This window comes from Strongylocentrotus purpuratus, unplaced genomic scaffold, assembly GCF_000002235.5.
Source record: "Strongylocentrotus purpuratus isolate Spur 01 unplaced genomic scaffold, Spur_5.0 spur5_scaffold_10, whole genome shotgun sequence".
Taxonomy (NCBI): domain Eukaryota; kingdom Metazoa; phylum Echinodermata; class Echinoidea; order Camarodonta; family Strongylocentrotidae; genus Strongylocentrotus; species Strongylocentrotus purpuratus.
Genome location: NW_022145595.1, coordinates 19,424,699 through 19,444,756, shown reverse-complemented (window position 1 = coordinate 19,444,756; position 20,058 = coordinate 19,424,699). Strand labels below are relative to the sequence as shown.

The following is a 20,058-nucleotide window of genomic DNA, read 5'->3' as shown; positions in this document are numbered from 1 at the left end:
CAGACCATGATGACATCTGATTGAAAAAAATGAGGGGACACTTTTAGATAGCATATAGTCTCAGCTACAACATACTCCAAAATCAACAAAAACCAAGCTTAAATAACGGCGATATTGCTCGTAAAAGAGAGGAATGTAGAATCCAGATTTGAGAAAAAGTCATCTCCCATAGGGACTACACGCAAAAAGTAATGGATCAAGTGATAATAGGGGATAATAAAGTAAATATGGTTGTTTATTACATTATTTGCGATTGTACGTGTTTGAATATTCAAAGGAGATGGTACAGTGAAAGGTCAAAAAGAAAAAAAAGTGAAGAAAACAAATTGTTGGAGACACCCGGACTCGAACCAGGGACCTCGAGGTCGGAAGTCAAGTGCGTTACCGATATACCAAAACATTTCCCATAGAGATCACACGTAAACGGAAAATGGAATTCTCAAATCCCACTTTGCAAGTGAAATATGAGCATGATCCCGGCATCTGATCGAGAAATAAATGTCACATTTGTGATAGCTTATTGTCTCAGCTACAACATACTCGATGCTCAGCGAAAACGAAGCTAAGACGACGGAGATATTGCTCGTGAAAGACGGAAATGTAGAATCCATTTTTCAGAAAAAGTCATGTCCCATAGAGAATACACGCAAAATGTAAAAAATTGACATGCCTCCTTTAATCGCAAAAAAAAGCCATGATATTTTCATCAAAATGAAAATTTGTGGATACTGCATCTGTAGAAAATTGTCTCAGCTAAAACATATCAAAATTTGGATGAAATCGATCAATATTTACAGAGATACAATCAATTTTCCAAAAATATGATGACGTCATAATATGCAAATTGAAATTTTGAGTTCGGAGGGCCATTATGATGATGTCATGAGTTAATTGAGGGTCAAATGAGACATGAAATCATATTTCCGACTCATACTTTATCAAGATATGAAAAAAAAATTGGGGTCATTTTGCATCCTAAAGAGCTACAATGGATTTTGTATAGGCATGTTTTTGCCCATATATGCTATGTATTACAAGAGCTCGCACGCACAGACATTTACCTTGAACGGAGGCCATCATAAATACGTCATGAGTTAATTGAGTGTTCGAACGGAATTTACCTTGAACGGACGCTCATTTCGTTATTAATGATTATAAAGAGATAAACATGGTATCAAATTGTTCGGAATAAAATGGGCAATACTATGATAGACAAAAAAAAAGGAGATTTTAGGTTGCGTACGACCATTACGAACACAAACGTGCGCGTAAACGGAAAATGCAATTCTCAAATCCCACTTTGTAAGTGAAATATGAGCATGATCCCGGCATCTGATCGAAAAATAAAGGGCACACTTGTGATAGCTTATTGTCTCAGCTAACACATACTTAAAGCTCAGCGTAAACAAAGATAAAACGACGGAGATATTGCTCGCGAAAGACGAGAATGTAGAATCCAGTTTTGAGAAAAAGTCATGTCCCATAGAGAATACACGCAAAATGTAAAAAATTGACATGCCTCCTTTAATCGCAAAAATACGCCATGATACCATTGTCAAAATGAAATATCGTGGTGACTGCATTTGTAGAAAATATTCTCAGGTAGAACATATCAAAATTTGAAAGAAAATTGATCAATATTTACAGAGATACAATCAATTTTCCAAAAATCTGCTGACGTCATAATATGAAAATTGAAATTTTGAGTTCGGAGGCCATTATGATGACGTCATGAGTTAATAGAGGGTCAAATGAGACATGAATTCATATCTCCGACTCATATTCTATCTAAATATTTAAGAAAAATGGGGGGTAACCATCCATTCTGAAGAGTTACAATGAATTTTGTATAGGCATGTTTTTGCACATGTATTGTGGATACAGATAGCGCAGATCCGCGCGTACTGTAAACTTTGACGGACGCTCATTGCGTTATTACTGGTCAAAAAAAGGTGAACAAGGTATCAAAATGCTTGGAAAAATGTAATAAATATAAAAGTGAAAATTTGGCAATTCCATGTTGCAAAATGTTAGTACGCGCGGTTACGCGCGGAAACGCGCAAAAATATAAGTGCTCGCGCGCAAATTTTGAAAATGCTTACAATGGCCTGAAACGTGTGCAAAAAAAATTTGGAATGAATTTGAGCATTTTAAAATTTTGATGCGCGCATTTTTAGTTGACCTTTGACTTGAAGTTGATGTATACCAAATATGGTTGATTTTTGATGACTCGTTATTGAGATATGATAATGACCTGATTTTTACAAAATGGCGCCTGGATGACGTCACGATGACCCCATGAACTTGAAAAAGGTTTTAGGAACTTGATATTATAGGACCTGATGACTGACAGAAATTTCGAAGGAAATTGACCTTGTTGATGTCGAGTAAACGTGTGCACAAAAAAGTGTACGGAAGAAATAAAAATAAAGAAAGAAAGAAAGAAAGAAAGAAAGAAAATTCTAGCGAAATCAATAGGTGATCTGTCGTTGACAGACCACCTAATAAAATGAAACGTACATTCTCTATATAGTGATGGTACATAGCTTGGGTTGCCGGCACATGATTTGAGCTCATTCAAAGTGTTGGTCGCACTGGAAATTTGTATGAGAAACCCTTGCACATGACGTCATCATGTTCACTATAGTGTGGCGAGCGGGCTTTGACTGAAATCGAATCGGTTTCAAAGGGAAGTGAACAAGGAGTGTCAACTACCCAAGTGAACACGAGAAAGGCTTTGTCTTTGACACAGTCGAAAAGGCCTTAATGGTACAACATCTCGCTTCAATGGAGCTTAGGAAATGTTTGGCCTGGCTTTAGTTCTGGCCAGTGTTATCAGCAACAATAGAGTTTTGTGGAATATTCATACCAGGTACACATCACCTACCCTGGGTCAAGTGAGGCAAATAGATTCATTGCAGTTTTCGGTGTGGCGTGATCGGAAAGAGTGCTGCGCTTGAGACTCAAAACTTCGAATCTGTGTGGGGCGATTTTTGAACCCGTTTTCTTTTGTTGATATTATAGTATATTGGTTGCTCGCTCACCTTCGCTGCACATTTTCTCATACAATGTATATAGCTACAATACTGCCTAGTCTTGACAAAATAAACCATATATTTATGAGGTCAAGGAAAATGACTATGTGCACATGCGCAGGTATAGATAGTTCATAGGAAATATAATGTAAGTTAGCGGCCGGGAAGGAGTGAGGGGAGGGGGTTTGAAACAATAGACATTAATTGATAGACATTTCATATATTTATATTTAAATTTATAAATAGTTATAAGTATTTTAGAATTTGAAGTCGGCTAATCAACAACTATTAGACTTATACAGTAGACTGCATAAAATCTAAATTAACAATGATATCGACAACTACAGCATTTAGTCAAATTGGGTTATTTTCCCCACTTGCTTGAGAGCAGCAACAGTTATGTACCTACTTAACACTACTCAAAATTCATACACATGTCAGAATAAGCAAGGATTACAATATATAAATTGAAGCACCAGTGTTTGTTTCCCAAATTTGATTTATAATTGTCCTCTTACCTTATTGACAAGAATTTATTCACAATTGTGTTTCACATTTGGTGGAAATTTTCTCTATTTTTCAATTCAGTACATCATATCATATATATCACACAATACAAGCCAAATTCTGTAAAAGATTTTAACAACAGGATGCTTATAAGATAGCACAAACTACACAGTATCGAAATAATTCAACGGATGAAAGTTCTAAAGAAAAATCAAGCAAACAATAAGAGAGTATAAATGTTTGAAAGTCAAAATAATTACTACGAGTCTATCCCTTTAAGACATATATTATTTCCTAATATTTGATCTTTGCTCATTGAATTGACCTGCTTACCGAACAATCAGGCAGTCATATCCTATTAGCGTGATGCAAACCGCAAACAACCCACACGTGCCACTCACGCTGGCCAGGCCCATTGAATCATACATGCAAGTGTCAACCACTGTCTACTCCTATTGTAATAGGGACATTACATTTAATGCATATTTATGGTACAGCATGCATTGTGTCTGCACGCTGCGTGATACACACTTTCACAGTCAAGTGACACATTCATAGACAAACCCAGAGAAAGGAGATTTATTAAAGGTCCTAATTGTCAAGCCTAATAATGCATGATCATTAAATCGTTGTCATACAGAAATTTCCTGATGGTAATCTCCAGAGTTTAAACGGTTGAGACTGAGAGCTCAGCATTGGGGGTTTAATTTTCTTTTTTCTTTTGTCAGTTTAGATTTTCATAATCTCTCTTTTAATATTCCATGCATTTAGTTTTAGACTGAGCACAGTACAGTAAATTCTTCTTATTAACGGAAGGGGAAACCTTGTATAGTGCACAGCTGATCTAGTAGCACATGCTTTCTCACTGAAACTTTTGTTGCCCTTATTATATGATAGTATGCAGGCGCATACGCAGGGGGGGGGGGGGTGTTTTGGGGGTTAATTTTTTTGCTAAACAAAATTAATACCCCCCCCCCCCCCTCCAACCACTGAGCGAAATATCGGTCGGCACGATTTTCAAATTTCGGGGGGCAAAAAAGAAGGAAAAAAATTGTTGCTGGTTCTAGAAAACATACCTTACCTTGCAGAATGAAGACCATGCACCACTAGATATTCTTGATCCTCGATGGTGTCGTGACCAGCCAATTCTCTGTCGCACCGCAAATCTTGCTGACATACAGAGTAGCGGAGTATAGATTGATCCTCTATGAATTGACAACACCACTGACTTGATCAATGATCAGGTTCTTTCTCTGACCATCTGCTGAAAATGCAGGGAAATTGATAATTGAAGAAAAGTTTCAGATATCCATTTTGAAAAAGATTACATATGTCATGTACTTATTATGTATGTAAAGTTCTGCAGAGAACATGTCATGAAAATGTTTGCTAAATATACGTGTACAACATTTGGTTTGTCGGATGTGCTGAAGTACAGATTTAAAGAGAAGTTTGGTCATGTGTTCTAAACTTCTAATTAACATGAAAAATAGTTTAGAAGCTTTCTCATTGCTTGATTATCAGTTGGAAAAACATCATATGCTCTGAAAAGAATTCTTCTGCAAATGTCTTCGCATTTCATGAGGAATTGATAGTTTGGACCTAATTAGCTATAAATAAAAATGCCACACATCCCTTTTGTCCCTTTTCTGTGTGCGTGTTTGTTGGACACAAATTCGCCCGGTTGCAGAAATGCATAGTGAATGATAACCAAAGCATAGATCAATTCAAGGGATGCGTTATTAGCTGATCAAATACTGATATTATCTCTTTTGACAATCCGCTACAAATTAAATGAAAGCATCATCATCAGTATCTATTCAGCATCAGCATCAGCATCAGCATCAGTATACGGAAGTGTGAGGTGATCCTGTTGAAACCTATAATAAATAACACTTTGCTTTTCATCCCAAGTTCCCAACTGCCACCACTAAAACCCTGATTTTAGTTACCTCAACCACAAACACCAACCACACCACAACCACCACATTATCCTCACGAAGTACACTAAATAATTACCACTCAAACCGAAAACAGTTTCCTTCTTCTTTTGCTGGCTGCATGTTCAGTCATGAAGAATAGTTTGTTCCTCTGATCTCCATCACCATGGCTGTAATCTGGCTCCTTGCGTCTCTTCATGATATCTCACTTCCAAGAAAGGATACAGAATTTGAAGTAACACCTGTATTATAATGTAGGTTTAAAGACCATTCAAGGGAAATAAGAAAAAGAGGTCTTTAATAGCAGGCAAGTAATGTGAATTGAATTTGATGAGGATGTAAGATAACAGTCGCTAACTTCACGCCCGCGCCCCTTCGTCAGTATGGTACATGTACATGCAATTGTAGTTGTGCAGCGGTTGCCGTAAAACCTGTGAGAGAGTGTATATCAATCATAATGTCTTTGTTTTCAGGAAAAATACTCCAAAAAAGATTTTTAAAATTGACACGAAATGGGTAAGAAACAAAACGACTTTTAAATCATGACCATTATTTGAACAATTGATGAAGATTTAGTTGATTTTTGGGTACCGTTATGTTTTAGTCAGGTATCTTGACGCCGGAGTTACAGGTCAAAGTCTGGATACATTAGCCCCAGAAACATAAGAACTATTCATAACCATTATTATTTGAACAATTGATGAAGATTTAGGATTAATTAGGGGTCTAGATCTAGACCTAGTTGATTTTTGGTAGAGTCTATGTTTTATTAAATCTCCACGCCGGAGTTATGAGTCAAAGTCTGAGATCGAACCAACCAACCAACCAAACAAATAAGACAACAGAATGATTGAAAGAAATGTGGGGAATAGTTGAGAGAAAGGGAGCGGGATCGGGAGCGCCAATTCCCTGCCAAGCGCCCGGCATGGCGCGCGAGCCGGGATGATATGGGCGAGCAAGCCAAGCTGAAATAGCCTGAGCTGTGCCGCATCTCAAGGGTCAAGCGAACTCCAGGGAGCTCCGCCGCCCACTCCTTTGGCGGCGGAGCTCCCTGGAGTTAGGCTCAGCTAGCAGCAGGACATCGGTTGACATCGCGGTTTCATGCAGAAATTATGGGCGTGTTTGTCACGGGGTTTGTCAGAGCTATAAATAGGGATTAAAAAGAATTTTCACAGAACGATAGGTAGCTGAGATACAGAAATATCAGTCAATTTAAAATGAAAGATACCACACCTACCGTGCATTCGTTTTGTCTTTATCCAAGTTCAGACTTCAGTTTCTCTCCGAGTAAAGAGTTTTGGTGTGCCTGTATAACATGTACTGTCGATGTCGAGTCTGGCTGCAGATAGCCTTGCGCGGGTCTCATATTATCGAATTAAATGACAGCTTTCGTTCTGCTTAGAATTCCGAATCAGAACTAGAGAGAAAATAATAGCTTAGAAGGGACTGAAAATAGAAAAGGATTCTGCATATTCTTTCATGATTATTCTAAATGTTACACAGCTAGCAAAAAAAAGATCTTCCAATTTCATGTCGTTTTAAAATGAGACCGGATGTAAAGTAGGCTAATTTGTAAAGAAAAAAACAAACTTTGTCTAGATCTACTAAAGATTATAAACAAATACACGAAACTAAGTGACAAACCAATCAGCTCATTTTGCTACCCTGAAATACAGATTACAGTACACTTTTATGAACATTCAGAAAATGTTTTGGGTAAAATCAAACTTGAAACCTAAGCGCTATATGTAACCATAATCATTTCCTTTATTCGGGCACTGGCATGCAACAACCTGAAGCGAATCTTCTTTGGTACTAGTATTCTATTATTCACTTCTTAATCTACTTTTAACACCCTATCCTCTTCTCTGGCATTCATGACAAGCCAACACTATTTGTGTTTTTAGCATTTTAATTTTGCAGAACACAATTCTGTTGACTCCTCCCTTTATCTTCTCTTTGCTTTTCAACTCAAACTTCCCACCCCCTGGTCATGAGGCTATGGAGGCTATAGTATATTGTGACGAGATCTGGTTCCATGAACTTGGTAGCAATTCCGAACGACACGAACCAGGTCTCGTCTTATAAATCAGTCAACTCTCCCAGACAGTCGACTCTCACAACTCACAACTATTCAACGAGGATCTCAATCATGCATTCATCAATCACTTCAATCAAAGTAATATCCGAGACAAATAACGACAACTTACAATGATGTTTGATCTTTCAGCTTACTTTACTGCATTCCTTACTGCATCAATACAAAACACGGACTGCCCGTTCGCAGCGTTATCAAATCACTTATATCAATCTGACCAAAATGTCGCCCTCTTCAGGTTAAACACTGTAACATTCCGTCACACAACCCCCCACTTAGACTAGAACGTCCTCGTTCTAAACCTACCGAAACGACATTTTAAACATAGCTCAACAATATAGGCATTAAAAACATGTAAAACGGTTTTTACTATTAATTCTTGTTTTCCTAACCAATCTATAAGAAAGGCCAAGCAAATCAACGTAATAAGCTACACATTTGCCTTTTTCTCTTCTTCCTGTTATTTTTATAGATATATAATTATATAACACAAGTAATCACAAATACAAAGACATTGATCAACAATGTCCAAAATACGTTTGGAAATGTAAAGAATATCAAAACACTTTTCTCGTAAGATCACTAGTAATACTTAAGTTACAACAACAACAAAAAACCTGACCTCTAGTAGGCCTACCTGATTTAAGCAAATTGTAAACTGAGGCCTATAGTTGTAATCAAAACAGATCAAGTAAACCAGTAAGACTTAGTGTTAACTTAAACAAGTATGAAGCGGTCGAAGAACTCCTTCGTCTTTCTCGTACGAACTACGCGTCCTTCAATAGTAAAGGTCGTCGTAATCCTCTTCTCAACTCTCGCTTTCTTGAAAACCGGTCTGTCTGTACGCGCATTTCCAGTGGCACCCTCTCCTCCACTCTCAGCTTCTTCCGACGAAGATGATGCTGATGACGATGACGAAACCACCTCATCCTGGGATGCGGCTCTCTTAAGCATGGCAAGAGGCTTGCCTCTGGCATCTCTGGAAGAATCAATACTAGGCACTGGAGTTGGATGTACACTTATAATGGCTGTGTTGTTTTCCTGTGGCTGGTCTCTGTCGTCTCTCTTCGTCTCCGGACAACGTCGATCTGGGGATTTTGCCCTTTCACCGCCCCGGCCCACCGGTTCTCTTTCTTTGCTCGACTCTCTTCTGGAAACCGTGCGCTGTTCGTCCTTTCGGTGTCCGTCCACGTGCCTTTCATAATTCCCCCGCCTGGTAGAGGAATAATCGCAGGTCTTGCAGTTCCACTTCCGGGATCCATCCCGATGGTTCTCCCCGATATGGCGCATCAGGCTGCGGTGGTACAAGAACGTGGAAAGACATTCTCGGCACTTGTAAAGCCGGTCCCCATCCAAGTCCTCTGGTTTCTTCCACTCCTCAGACATTATTCTGCAATTGTGAAGAACAAAACACAAATAATTATTTATGTCGATAATTCTTATTTAATAAAAGAAATCTGGTGGTTTTCGTTTTCTTCTGGGATAGCGACTCTCAATCACGGGAGTCTGAGGTAGATCAGTGGGAAGATCGAACCCGGGTTGATGATCATCAGGCAAGTTCTCATCAAGCTGGGGTTGGTCATCAGCAGGGGTCTCATCAAGCTGGGGTTGATGATCATCTGACAAAGTTTCATCACTGGCAGGGCTGATCTCTTCTGGTATGACCTCAGGGGAAAGATTAGGAGAATCAGCAAAGGGAAATTCCTCCTCAGGAACTCTAAGGCGATACTCCCATGCAAGAAGATCTTCACCAGTGTACAGCTTGAGCCTATCTACATGTACTACCTTTGCTTTCGATCGGCGACTCAGCTGAATCCGAAACGTAACATCTGAGATCTTCGTAACCACTAGGTAAGGACCCATCCATCGCAGCTGTAATTTCGGGGAAACCCCCTTCTTCTTGCTGTGATCATATAACCAAACAAACTGTCCTTCCTTGAGATTAGTGGTGGTAGCTTTCCTGTCATAATTGCGTTTCTGACGCCTGGCACTCTTCCTAAGACACTCGCTAGCCCGTTCGTGAGCTTGTTGTAGATTCTGGCGTAGCTTTTCAGCGTAGTCTGTTTTTGGTTCATCACAGCGATACTTTGGATTCTCCATAGTCAGGTCTATTGGAAGCGTCACTTCTCTCCCGAGCATGAGCATGTTGGGTGACTCTCCCGTGGATTCTTGTGCAGTACAGCGATATGCGCTAGTTGCATATGGCAAGCACTCATCCCATTCCCTAGACTTCTTTGACTGCTCGATGAGCATGGCGGTGATATTGATGAGGGTTTTGTTGAACCTCTCAATGAGCCCATCTGATTTCGGGTTGTAAGCTGTTGTTCTTGTCTTTCGAATGCCCAACAGGGAACACATCTCTGCAAACACCTGCGATTCAAAATTAGTTCCTTGATCGGTATGTAGTTCACGAGGGACACCAAAACGGCACACAAATTCTTCGACAAACTTTTGGGCCACTGTTGTAGCTCGAGCATCCGGAAGCGCATACGCTTCCATCCATTTGCTCTTATAATCCCCTACTACAAGGATCCACTGATTCCCATGGATGGTCTTGGGTAAAGGCCCGACAAGGTCCATTGCTACTCTTTCCATTGGCTCTCCCACCTCGTACTGTTGAAGTCGAGCACGTGCCCTCTTTGAGGGGGATTTTCTTCTGGCGCACAGGTCACACGACCGGATGAATGACCTCACGTCTCCTGACATGCCTGACCAATGAACCCTCTGTTTTACGTTTGACAATGTCTTGGTAACGCCTAGATGACCTCCTATTGTACCCCCATGGATTGCTTCTAGGTATTCTTTTCGGTACTTCCGTGGCAGGATAACCTTCCATTTCACGCATGCCCCATCCGACGTCTCCCATTTTCTGCATAGTACTCCTTGCTTGCAATCCAATTGGTCCCACTGAGCCCAGTACGTTTTCTTTGCAGCTGTCGAGTTGGCTATTGTTTCCCAATCTGGTCTACAGCTTCTTCCTTCCTTAGCCTTCAATACCCAGCTCATACTATCATCTTCCAACTGGCCTTCTCTTAAGGCCTCTCGAGTGACCCCAGGTAAGGCAATAATTGCCCTACAATGGAACTGGACTTGCTCGGAGGGAGTATCTGTCTCTGTAGATGTGTCTTCGCCGTCACTTGTGTCATCAACAAGGCCACACTGAGAACATGGTTTTCTGGACAGACTGTCGGCATTCACATGTTTCTTTCCTGGACGATGGTGTATTGTCAGTTTGTATGCTGCGATAACCTCGATCCAACGTGCCAATTGGCCCTCTGGATTTTTGAAGTTGAGGAGCCACTGCAAAGAAGCGTGGTCTGTTCTAACGGTCAGCTTCCTACCGTAGAGATACTGCTTGAAGTATTTCAAATAGAACACAACTGCTAGCAGCTCGCGACGGGTCACACAGTAGTTCCTCTCAGCCCTCGATAGCTTCTTGCTTGCGTAAGCGACTACTTTTTCCTCGCCTTCCTGAATTTGGGACAACACAGCCCCTATACCATTCTGACTGGCATCAGTGTCAAGCAGGAAATCCCCCTCTGGTAAGGGACATACTAGGATCGGAGCCTGGATAAGGCACTCCTTCAACTCTTCGAAAGCTCTTTGACATTCGTCATTCCACTCGAAACGCCTAGCCTTCTCAGTCAGTTCATGAAGTGGTGATGCGATGGATGCGAACCCGCGAATGAACTTGCGGTAATAGGATGCAAGCCCCAAGAAGCTTCGAACATCCTTGCTGCATGTGGGATTGGGCCAATTCCGAATGGTCTCGACCTTGGCAGGGTCGGTTGTGATTCCTTCTGAAGACACGATGTGACCTAGGTATTTCACCGACTGTTGAAACAAATTGCACTTGGATGGTTTCAATTTCAAATTGGCTTCCCGGAGCCGCGCCAATGTTGTGCGAAGTCGTACGATTTGCTCATCAACTGTCCGACCGAACACTATTACATCATCCAAATAGATGAGCAATATGTCCCATTGTAGACCAGCCATCACTTTCTCCATCAACCTCTCGAAAGTTGCGGGGGCATTACACAGCCCAAATGGCATTACCTTCCACTTGTATAGGCCGCCGCGAACCACAAAAGATGATTTGTCTTGAGCTTCATTATCAAGGGCAACTTGCCAATAGCCTGCAGCTAGATCTAAGGTTGAAAACCACTTGGCCCCGCCTAGTGCATCCAAGGTCTCATCTATTCGGGGGACAGGGTAGGCGTCTTTTACAGTTGCTACATTCAGGCCGCGGTAATCTACACACAACCGTTTTGTACCGTCCTTCTTAGTCACAAGCACTACATTGGCTGCCCAGGGGCTATCGGAAGGTTCGATGAGACCTTCTTGCACTAATGATTTGACTTGGCGATCAATCTCTTGCTGATTGACGATAGGGTGACGTCGAAGGCGTTGTCTTATAGGTCTTGAATTGCCGGTTTCGATGTGGTGTCTGACAGCATTGGTCCGGCCCAAATCGTGACTTCCAGAAGAAAATACATCTTGAAAATCCACGAGGCACTGTTTGATAGCTTGGTGATATTTCGGATCGATGTTGCTCAGGCTTCGTTGCAACAAGTCTTGTAGGTATGAAGGAACTTCATCGTTTCCACTATTCTCTGTCCTTTCCCCACTTTCATGCACTTCCGCTGGTGAGATCATCCCGACCATTGTTCCCCGGCGAAGTGTTATCTTGTTGTTCCCCGGGTTAAACAACCTCAGTGGCAAAACATCTGCCTCTGCAGTGACAAGGGACCTTGCCAACACCAGCCCATGGCGAGCCAATTCGCCTCCGCCTGCAACTGGTTCGATTATGGCAGTACCCGTCATCTCGTCCACACAGTTGGCGATCTCACCTTGCGCGAGCGTTTCTTGACCTGGTTGCACCTCAATAGTTTCTTTCACTAAAATCCTTCTTAGGAATGATCTCCCTATCTGGTTAAGGCATCGAATGTGTTCCCCGTTCAAGATGAGTTCCAGCCGGAAGAAGTCTAGAACCCCAGCGGTTGGAATCAAAAAGTCCATTCCAAGTATTACCTGGTTCCTAATATTAGCAAAGATGACCTTTAATGGAAAGATTGTCTTTCCAACTTTGACTTCTGTCCAGGCAACTCCTAGCACATCAAGTGGCGTTCCATCTACCTGCTGAACCCTGACGTTGTCTTGTTCAAGAACCGGTCTCTGCTCTTTCGCAATACTGTAGTACATGTCAGTTCTAACAATTGTGTCAGTTGAACCTGTATCGATGAGGAGTCTACATTTTATAGACCTGATGGTACCCTCTACAAATAAGCCTTGCTTGGGTTCTTCGTTAGGTGTAAGTGTTACAATCCTTCCATCATCAAGTCGACTAGGTCCGTTACTTCTTACAGCCTTCCCGTGGACCTTCCGGTCAGCTGTTCGTCGTTTCCCGACCTCTCCTTTTCAGGAAGAGGACATTCCCTTGCGAAATGTCCATTTTCGTTGCAGTTGAAGCATATCAAATCTTCTTTTCTCCGCCATTTCTTGCCGGAATTTCCAGGAGTTGGTGGTTTGGGAACTCTCTCAGAAGAAAGAAATCTTTCATTCATGAGCCTTGTCATTGTCTCGAATTGTGTTGCCTGCCTTTCACACAAATGCTCCAATTTCTGGATGAGTTGCTCAGATTCCTTTTCTGAACCCCTCACCAATTTGTGCGGACGTCTCTCCGATCTTCGTTCTTCTTCGATTCTTTCATAGTTCTCTGTCTCTATGGCCGCACGAATAGCTTCGTCAATGTCCTTTGGCCTAGCTCTGTGCACTCCTTCTCGGATAGTCCGGTCTTCTATTGCCTCAATAAAATGGTTCTTCTCGAGCCTTTTTCTCCCAACCTCTGGAATGTCTGGGTAGGCTTTGATTGCCAATTCACATATGACTTGGCCAAGTTCCTTCAGTGTTTCTGTTTGGCCTTGACGGCGATGACGCAATTCAAACAGAAAATTTTCTGCCTGTTGACTTGGGCCAAATCGCTGCTCTAGGAGCTTGGTCAGTCCCCTATACGTAAGTTTGCGATCGTGCTGATGGTCCAACAGACGGAGTGCTTCACCTTGAAGGCTTACAGTCAGAAAAGCACTTGCCTGCTCCTCTGTCCAACCATTTATATCTTTGCATGCTTCAAAGTGTTTCAAGTACTGATGCCACGATGTTTGTCCATTGAACCGATCAGGTGTTATGCAAGGCCTTTGGCTCTGTTTTGTTACTATTGAACAATCTCTAGAAACTTCTTCTTTTATTTCCACATCACCCTGCTTGTTGTCAGGCTTCTTCGTAAGAGCCGATTTCGTTCTTCCACTGGCCTTTTCCCATGGAAAATTGGGATCGAATCCTTCAAGGAAAGGGGACCCAATGTCCCCAGCCAACTCTTGAGAAAACATGGTATCCGGCACAGGAGTCGAACAATCGGTTCCAACCTTCCGGTCTGGGGTCAATAGCTCAGGATACAAGCCCTTCTTCTCTCCACATTCGGGCGTGTTTTCACCCTTGTTTCTCTCAGTGTACGGTCCATTGAAAACTATGTCCGTATCTACTCTCCTTCTCACAGATGGTTCTTCGAACTGTCCAAGCTTGACGGTACTTTGTGAAGACAATCCCTGTTGTCTTGCTTCTATCAGATTAATTTTTGACCGTGCATTGTCACGTTCCAACTGTAAAATTTGATTCTCCATTCGTAGACGTTCCAGCTCTGTGTTCAATTGAGTTAGGTCACATTCATTAACTGAGGACCTTTGATGCTCCTTTTTATCCATGGTGAATTTATTAAGAGCTGTAGCACAAAGAACTTCCACCTCAAGTAGAACCTCAATTGGCACCTCAACTGACACCTCAACTTGGCACCTCAACTTGGCACCTCACCTGGCACCTCAACTTGGCACCTCACCTGGCACCTCAACTTGGCACCTCAACTTGGCACCTCAACTTGGCACCTCACCTTGCACCTCAACTTGGCACCTCAACTTGGCACCTCACCTGGCACCTCAACTTGGCACCTCAACTTGCACCTCAACTTGGCACCTCAACTTGGCACCTCACCTGGCTGCACTTCTCGATAGTTCGCAGCTCACGTTAGCACCTAAAAAGGTGGCGTGTTTTGAGTCCGTGTCTTAGTATGTAGTTTCACGCTGGAAGCATGACCCACGCTGTTTTAGTTGTCCCGCCGCTGCCACCAGTGTGACGAGATCTGGTTCCATGAACTTGGTAGCAATTCCGAACGACACGAACCAGGTCTCGTCTTATAAATCAGTCAACTCTCCCAGACAGTCGACTCTCACAACTCACAACTATTCAACGAGGATCTCAATCATGCATTCATCAATCACTTCAATCAAAGTAATATCCGAGACAAATAACGACAACTTACAATGATGTTTGATCTTTCAGCTTACTTTACTGCATTCCTTACTGCATCAATACAAAACACGGACTGCCCGTTCGCAGCGTTATCAAATCACTTATATCAATCTGACCAAAATGTCGCCCTCTTCAGGTTAAACACTGTAACATTCCGTCACAATATCCACCAAATGAAGGTTGATTGGTCACTAGTCGATATACTTTCCAGTTAACGTTCACTTGTTCCGCCACACAAGTTCACTTGTTCTCACACAAAATGTAGCTTTGACATCAAAGAAGTATATTTTATTACAAATGCCAAGTCTGATGCTTGCATATATCTTATCAAAGGTTACATGCATATGAAGAAGAAAACAGAATCCAAACATATAAGTATTTATATATACATTGTTTTTTTCATCAGTATATTTTTAACATACCTTTATCATGAAAGAATGCCCAAATATGTGTAAACTAGACTTTTATCAAGACAAAGTTATCGGGGTGTGGGGATAGTAGTGGTGGCTGGGGCTGGAGTTATTTCATTATTTTTTGTTATCATTTTTTGTAATATATAATTGCCATTCTATGCAGTTTCACATAACGTTATTTTAATGTCATACAAGTTTAAAGTCCAATTTTTATAAATGAACAGTGCTGTTGCACCCATCCCACACTCTCAGACAAATATTCCTCCACAAATCAAGCATTCAAACAGGCTTGCTTGGTGTCTTGTGCACAGAGTGCAGACATACTTTATTACATAATTATGCATGTACAGGACCAAAGAACATAAAATGTGCATCAATTACAAACTCACATTATTGCATAAAATGTGTTGCATTCATGAATCTTTTTTTCCTTCTCCTTTATTCAACTCATCACCTAGCTATAGAAACCACATGGTTCAAGTATCAAAGCTATACAGGGAATTAGACAATTCAGAAGGCACCAGTTAATCTATGTACACACTTTACTCCCCTTTATTCATACAAAATTACAACATGTAGAGGAACATTGTGTATACCCGGTAGGACCTACATAAAAATTGACTGCATTATTTTCATTTGAGATGATCATTCTAATGGTAACTACCGGTAGTTACTGTCAACTTATTAAATGATGTTTTCCAATTCTGGACACACAAAAATGTCATCCTAAAAAAAATCATGGAAGTTTTGCATAAATCATGCTACTGTGTATGGTTTATAATACATTCATTTCTTTGTGAAATGTCTACTAGTATTTGACTGACATTTCATCAAGACATCAGGCACCCCATACTTCAAATCCACTTTAGCACCATGTCTGAACTTCATCTCCCTTATAATTATATTACAAAATATTAACGTTTAAATGAAGAAAACAGAGAGTTGGAATCTTTCAATGATTATCATTGATACCGTACTCCGAGTGCCTTGTCTCCTCTGGACATTGACGATCAAAGACTAATTCTTTCACTGGTAATTTTTAATGTGCTAGTATTTCTGTTACCAGTCATGAAATACAGAGATCCATGTACTTGATAGTTGACATGCTTTCCCACTCCCCTTATTCCCCCCCCCCCCCCATCATTTCTTAGTCTTTCCAGTTGATATATCCTAATCTGTGCTTGTCATCATGTGACCTACAAACTGGATTTGTCTTGAACCATCAAAGCAGATTTCTCTTTATCATTCCACTTATTTTACATTTATAAGCAAAACCAAGTTTATGTCTGCTTTTATTAACTGCTACATACGGTAGGTTTAATATTGCTAACGTATCCATATACCACATCTTATCCATTACATAAAAGAGAGCGCTATAATACTTGTAGTAATATTATATATAATTATATGTTATATTTATAATAGCACAAGACTTATAAAACATTGATGGCAGTGAGGAAGGCACCAACCACTGCAACCTTGAAATATCTTTCTAGGTCACTCTGTTTTGGAAGAAAACAAATTTAGTTCCTGCCAAACCTTGACATCCCTGTGTCAACAATGGTATTAATATCTGTAGGAGCAACTATTTGGATTGATAAATCATAGTTTACATAATATTGTTCAATAATGAAATCATTTCCTTCCCAATTAAATACTAGTACCTTTGTCCCTTTTCAATGAAGGACTGGGAACTAGCCATTCCGCCGTGACTCAACGAGCCAACCTTGTATTGATGATGAATGGCAAGCCATTTGGGCTATGATTTCAAAAGCCATTCATAATAAGTCAAAATAGGGTTTGTAGAAAAAAACACATGTTATTTGCTTTGATAATAAGATCTTGTTTTTCATGCAACATTTCCTTTTGACAGTATTTGTATTGTAACCAATTGTATCTTGAATTGGTAGGTGTAGTTGTGAAATTTAATTCTAATACTGTTTCAATCTCTAAAAATAAGCCATTTAAGACCGTTTTAATCTCTGAAAATAAGCTGTGTATATAATGTTTTCTACTCAAAATCATTGAATCAACTAATATTCAACGGGTTAACAATGGCAGTACTATAGAGCTGGCTCTTACGTTGTTGTTTTTTAAATTCACTGTAATAAAGAAAAATGCGCAGAATACTGCAAAATAATGATTGTCTGATTTAGTAAGTGCTTTTCCTGAGGTAATGGAAAGGCAAATACTAATTATTTATTACCATGGCTTTAGCCAACCTACCATGTGATACAGCACTTAAAGAATGTATTCCTACTTGGTATCACTCTTCTTCACTGGAGGGAGAGCAGCAAATATAGTTCGACATCTTGCCAAAAGCAACATTAAGGCAACCCTTTCTATCCAATTAAGTTTATGAATGATTGTAAATTCAAAAGTCAAATTCCGCATTTTACAGACTTGTTTGATCGTGGTGTTTTGTCATACATGCATAATATTCAATTGGAACAAATTTCTCAATGCTAATATGAAACTACTAATTGCTGTTTCAACATTGGTATCTCATGTTATTATGTGAATGTTCTTTGGAAATTTGTATTGTAATTCATGTTCATTTCAGTTTTTAACTGCCAGACACGAAGATCTTAATAAAATCCATTTGATCTATCTATCTATCTATATCTATCTAAAAATGAAAATCTTTTAATCCAAACATGTACCGGTTTTCACTTCTTGAGTGTAGTCCAGAATCTGGTCGATCTAATTGGGTGTAATCACCAAAACTGCGATCTCCCCAAAACCAAGATAGCTTGATCACTAAATTTCAATGCCAAGCGTACCATCTACGCGTACAGATTCCTGGATCACCCCAGCTCCAGCTTGCAGCAGGGTGAGGATGGGAGAGATCGCCAAGCGCAAAATGAAATAACAACGTACAGATTCTAGGCTAATTAGGTGGGACTTGATATCCACAGAATGGAGTTATACAACAAAAAAGGGGGAAAAAGTAAGTAGCTCTCATGTGACAATGATTTACATACGATCATGATAGAGAATATCTTGTTTCAGTTTGCATTTGTCCTTGTCAAAGAAATTTAGAAATATGACATGTCATTGATCACAAAAGAAATACAAACAAATGCTATTTGATTTCCCCATCTTCGATCACAATACAAACAGATAACATATGCTTTTATCGCAAATATGTGGGGGCACTTGATATGTTTATATACAACTGTAATAGCTTTTCACTACAACCACGTTATCTACGTGTGCATACAGGAGAGCATACACAGTAAACTTCATCCATTTTACATTGTCGAACGGGTGACAGCGACTGTTGCCTGTGCTTTATCAAAATGTTAACAAATTGGTGAATTTTGTTAGGGGCAGGGAGTAGGGGGGGGGGGGGGGGTTCAATATGTGCAAGTTAAGTGTGGCCAAGCTACATTGGGCATGGGGGGGGGCATAAAGTGGTGAAAGAAAGAAAAAAGCAAGAACAAGAGAGGTAGGGAAAAAGAAGGGTAAAAGGATGAACTGCCTCCCGTCCCTTCTCCCTAATCAGTAGCCTTAGAAATGTGCATCCCCCAAGTAAGACTAGTGCCTTGTCCCCATTCCCCCACCCCCAACAACAAAATTTCCAGTGCCCCTTCTGTAGGCGGACTCATGCTACGTGACTCTTAGCTGATACTAGCATGTCCCCTGTTGAGGTGGAAGATTTACAGCGTTAAAGGATAACTGCATGCTCTTGTCTTTAAAAGTTGAAAATCTATCTGAAAGATGTCACCAACAAAGAAAAAGCTGGACTAGACACAAATATCCCGAATATATTTGAAAATATCCCCTTTTTTTGGTGCTGTTTCTTCTCTTTCCTTCTCCTCTCTTTCATACTTTTTTTTTATTTCTTTCTCTCGATCTTCACATTAATATGTACATCTAAACCAAGGACTAACCATAACAAGCTTTGTTTGACCTTTAGCCCCTTCTGTTATATATCAAACTTAAATTATGTGATTTGTCTTGCATGTAAATATTCTTCATATTATTTTCATTTATTATTTGTCCAAACATCAACATACAAAAATACAAAATATGTGTTACATTGTTTTGTAGAAAATAAACAATAATGCTGTTGTACATATTTATTGTTTTAACTTTAAAGAGACAGTGTAATTGATTTAAACATGATATATAATCTAACATTAACTCATTTTATGACAGAACATAATACATCACATCTTCATATTATAACTTTGGCGATATGAACAAAACACCCCTTGTTTGTGTACCCTTGTAGTATTATAAAAACCTTGTGCATCTTGCATCATTGTTTAAAGCAGAATAAACTAAACCTGAAACCTAAGATTATTCTTCAGGAAAGCCACGGAGACTCATTTCATTACGTACAGGTCCGAGTAATCATCTTCTCATTAATAAACCCTAAGTAACGTGTCACCACAGCATACACGCCCGGCGCGTTGGGCTGGGCACAGCCATACCCCCAACTAGTCACGCCCACCACTTTCCAAACGGAGTTACTGTTCTCGCAGACCAACGGGCCGCCGCTGTCCCCGTCGCAGCTGTCGATACCCCCTCTGAGGTACCCAGCACAGAGCATCTGAGGGGTTAGCTTGTTACCGTAGACATTCTGCCTGGTGCAGGTCGACCGTGGTAGGAGGGGCACGCGAGCCTCTTGCAGCCTGCTTGGATAATTATCGTTCCCTGGACAGGCAGGAGAAAAGAAAAATATTCTCAAAATATAA

At 40.5% G+C, this 20,058-nt stretch overlaps 2 protein-coding genes and 1 long non-coding RNA gene across 4 annotated transcripts in view; all 3 read right to left on the bottom strand.

Annotated features, from left to right (window-relative positions):
• Positions 1 to 4,539: 4,539 nt before the first annotated feature.
• Positions 4,540 to 6,808, bottom strand: LOC115921710. The gene is made up of 3 exons (XR_004063061.1): positions 6,720 to 6,808; positions 5,562 to 5,724; positions 4,540 to 4,806 (listed from the first exon to the last, which is right to left on the bottom strand). It is a non-coding gene; the product is annotated as an uncharacterized LOC115921710 (long non-coding RNA).
• A 1,183-nt stretch (positions 6,809 to 7,991) lies between these two features.
• LOC115921709 (RE1-silencing transcription factor-like) lies at positions 7,992 to 15,102 on the bottom strand. Its single transcript, XM_030979698.1, has 2 exons — positions 14,950 to 15,102; positions 7,992 to 8,970 (listed from the first exon to the last, which is right to left on the bottom strand). The coding sequence occupies exon 2, from the start codon at positions 8,964 to 8,966 to the stop codon at positions 8,298 to 8,300; it is 669 nt and encodes a 222-aa protein (XP_030835558.1). The 5' UTR covers positions 8,967 to 8,970; positions 14,950 to 15,102; the 3' UTR covers positions 7,992 to 8,297.
• Positions 15,103 to 15,641: 539 nt separating this feature from the next.
• LOC578177 overlaps positions 15,642 to 20,058 on the bottom strand; it is a 62,976-nt gene continuing 58,559 nt past the window's right edge. For both annotated transcript variants that reach the window (XM_030979696.1, XM_030979697.1), the window contains one exon: positions 15,642 to 20,017. In XM_030979696.1, coding sequence (XP_030835556.1) covers positions 19,695 to 20,017 — 323 coding nt within the window. In that variant the 3' untranslated portion in view covers positions 15,642 to 19,694. The remainder of the gene's footprint in view (positions 20,018 to 20,058) is intronic.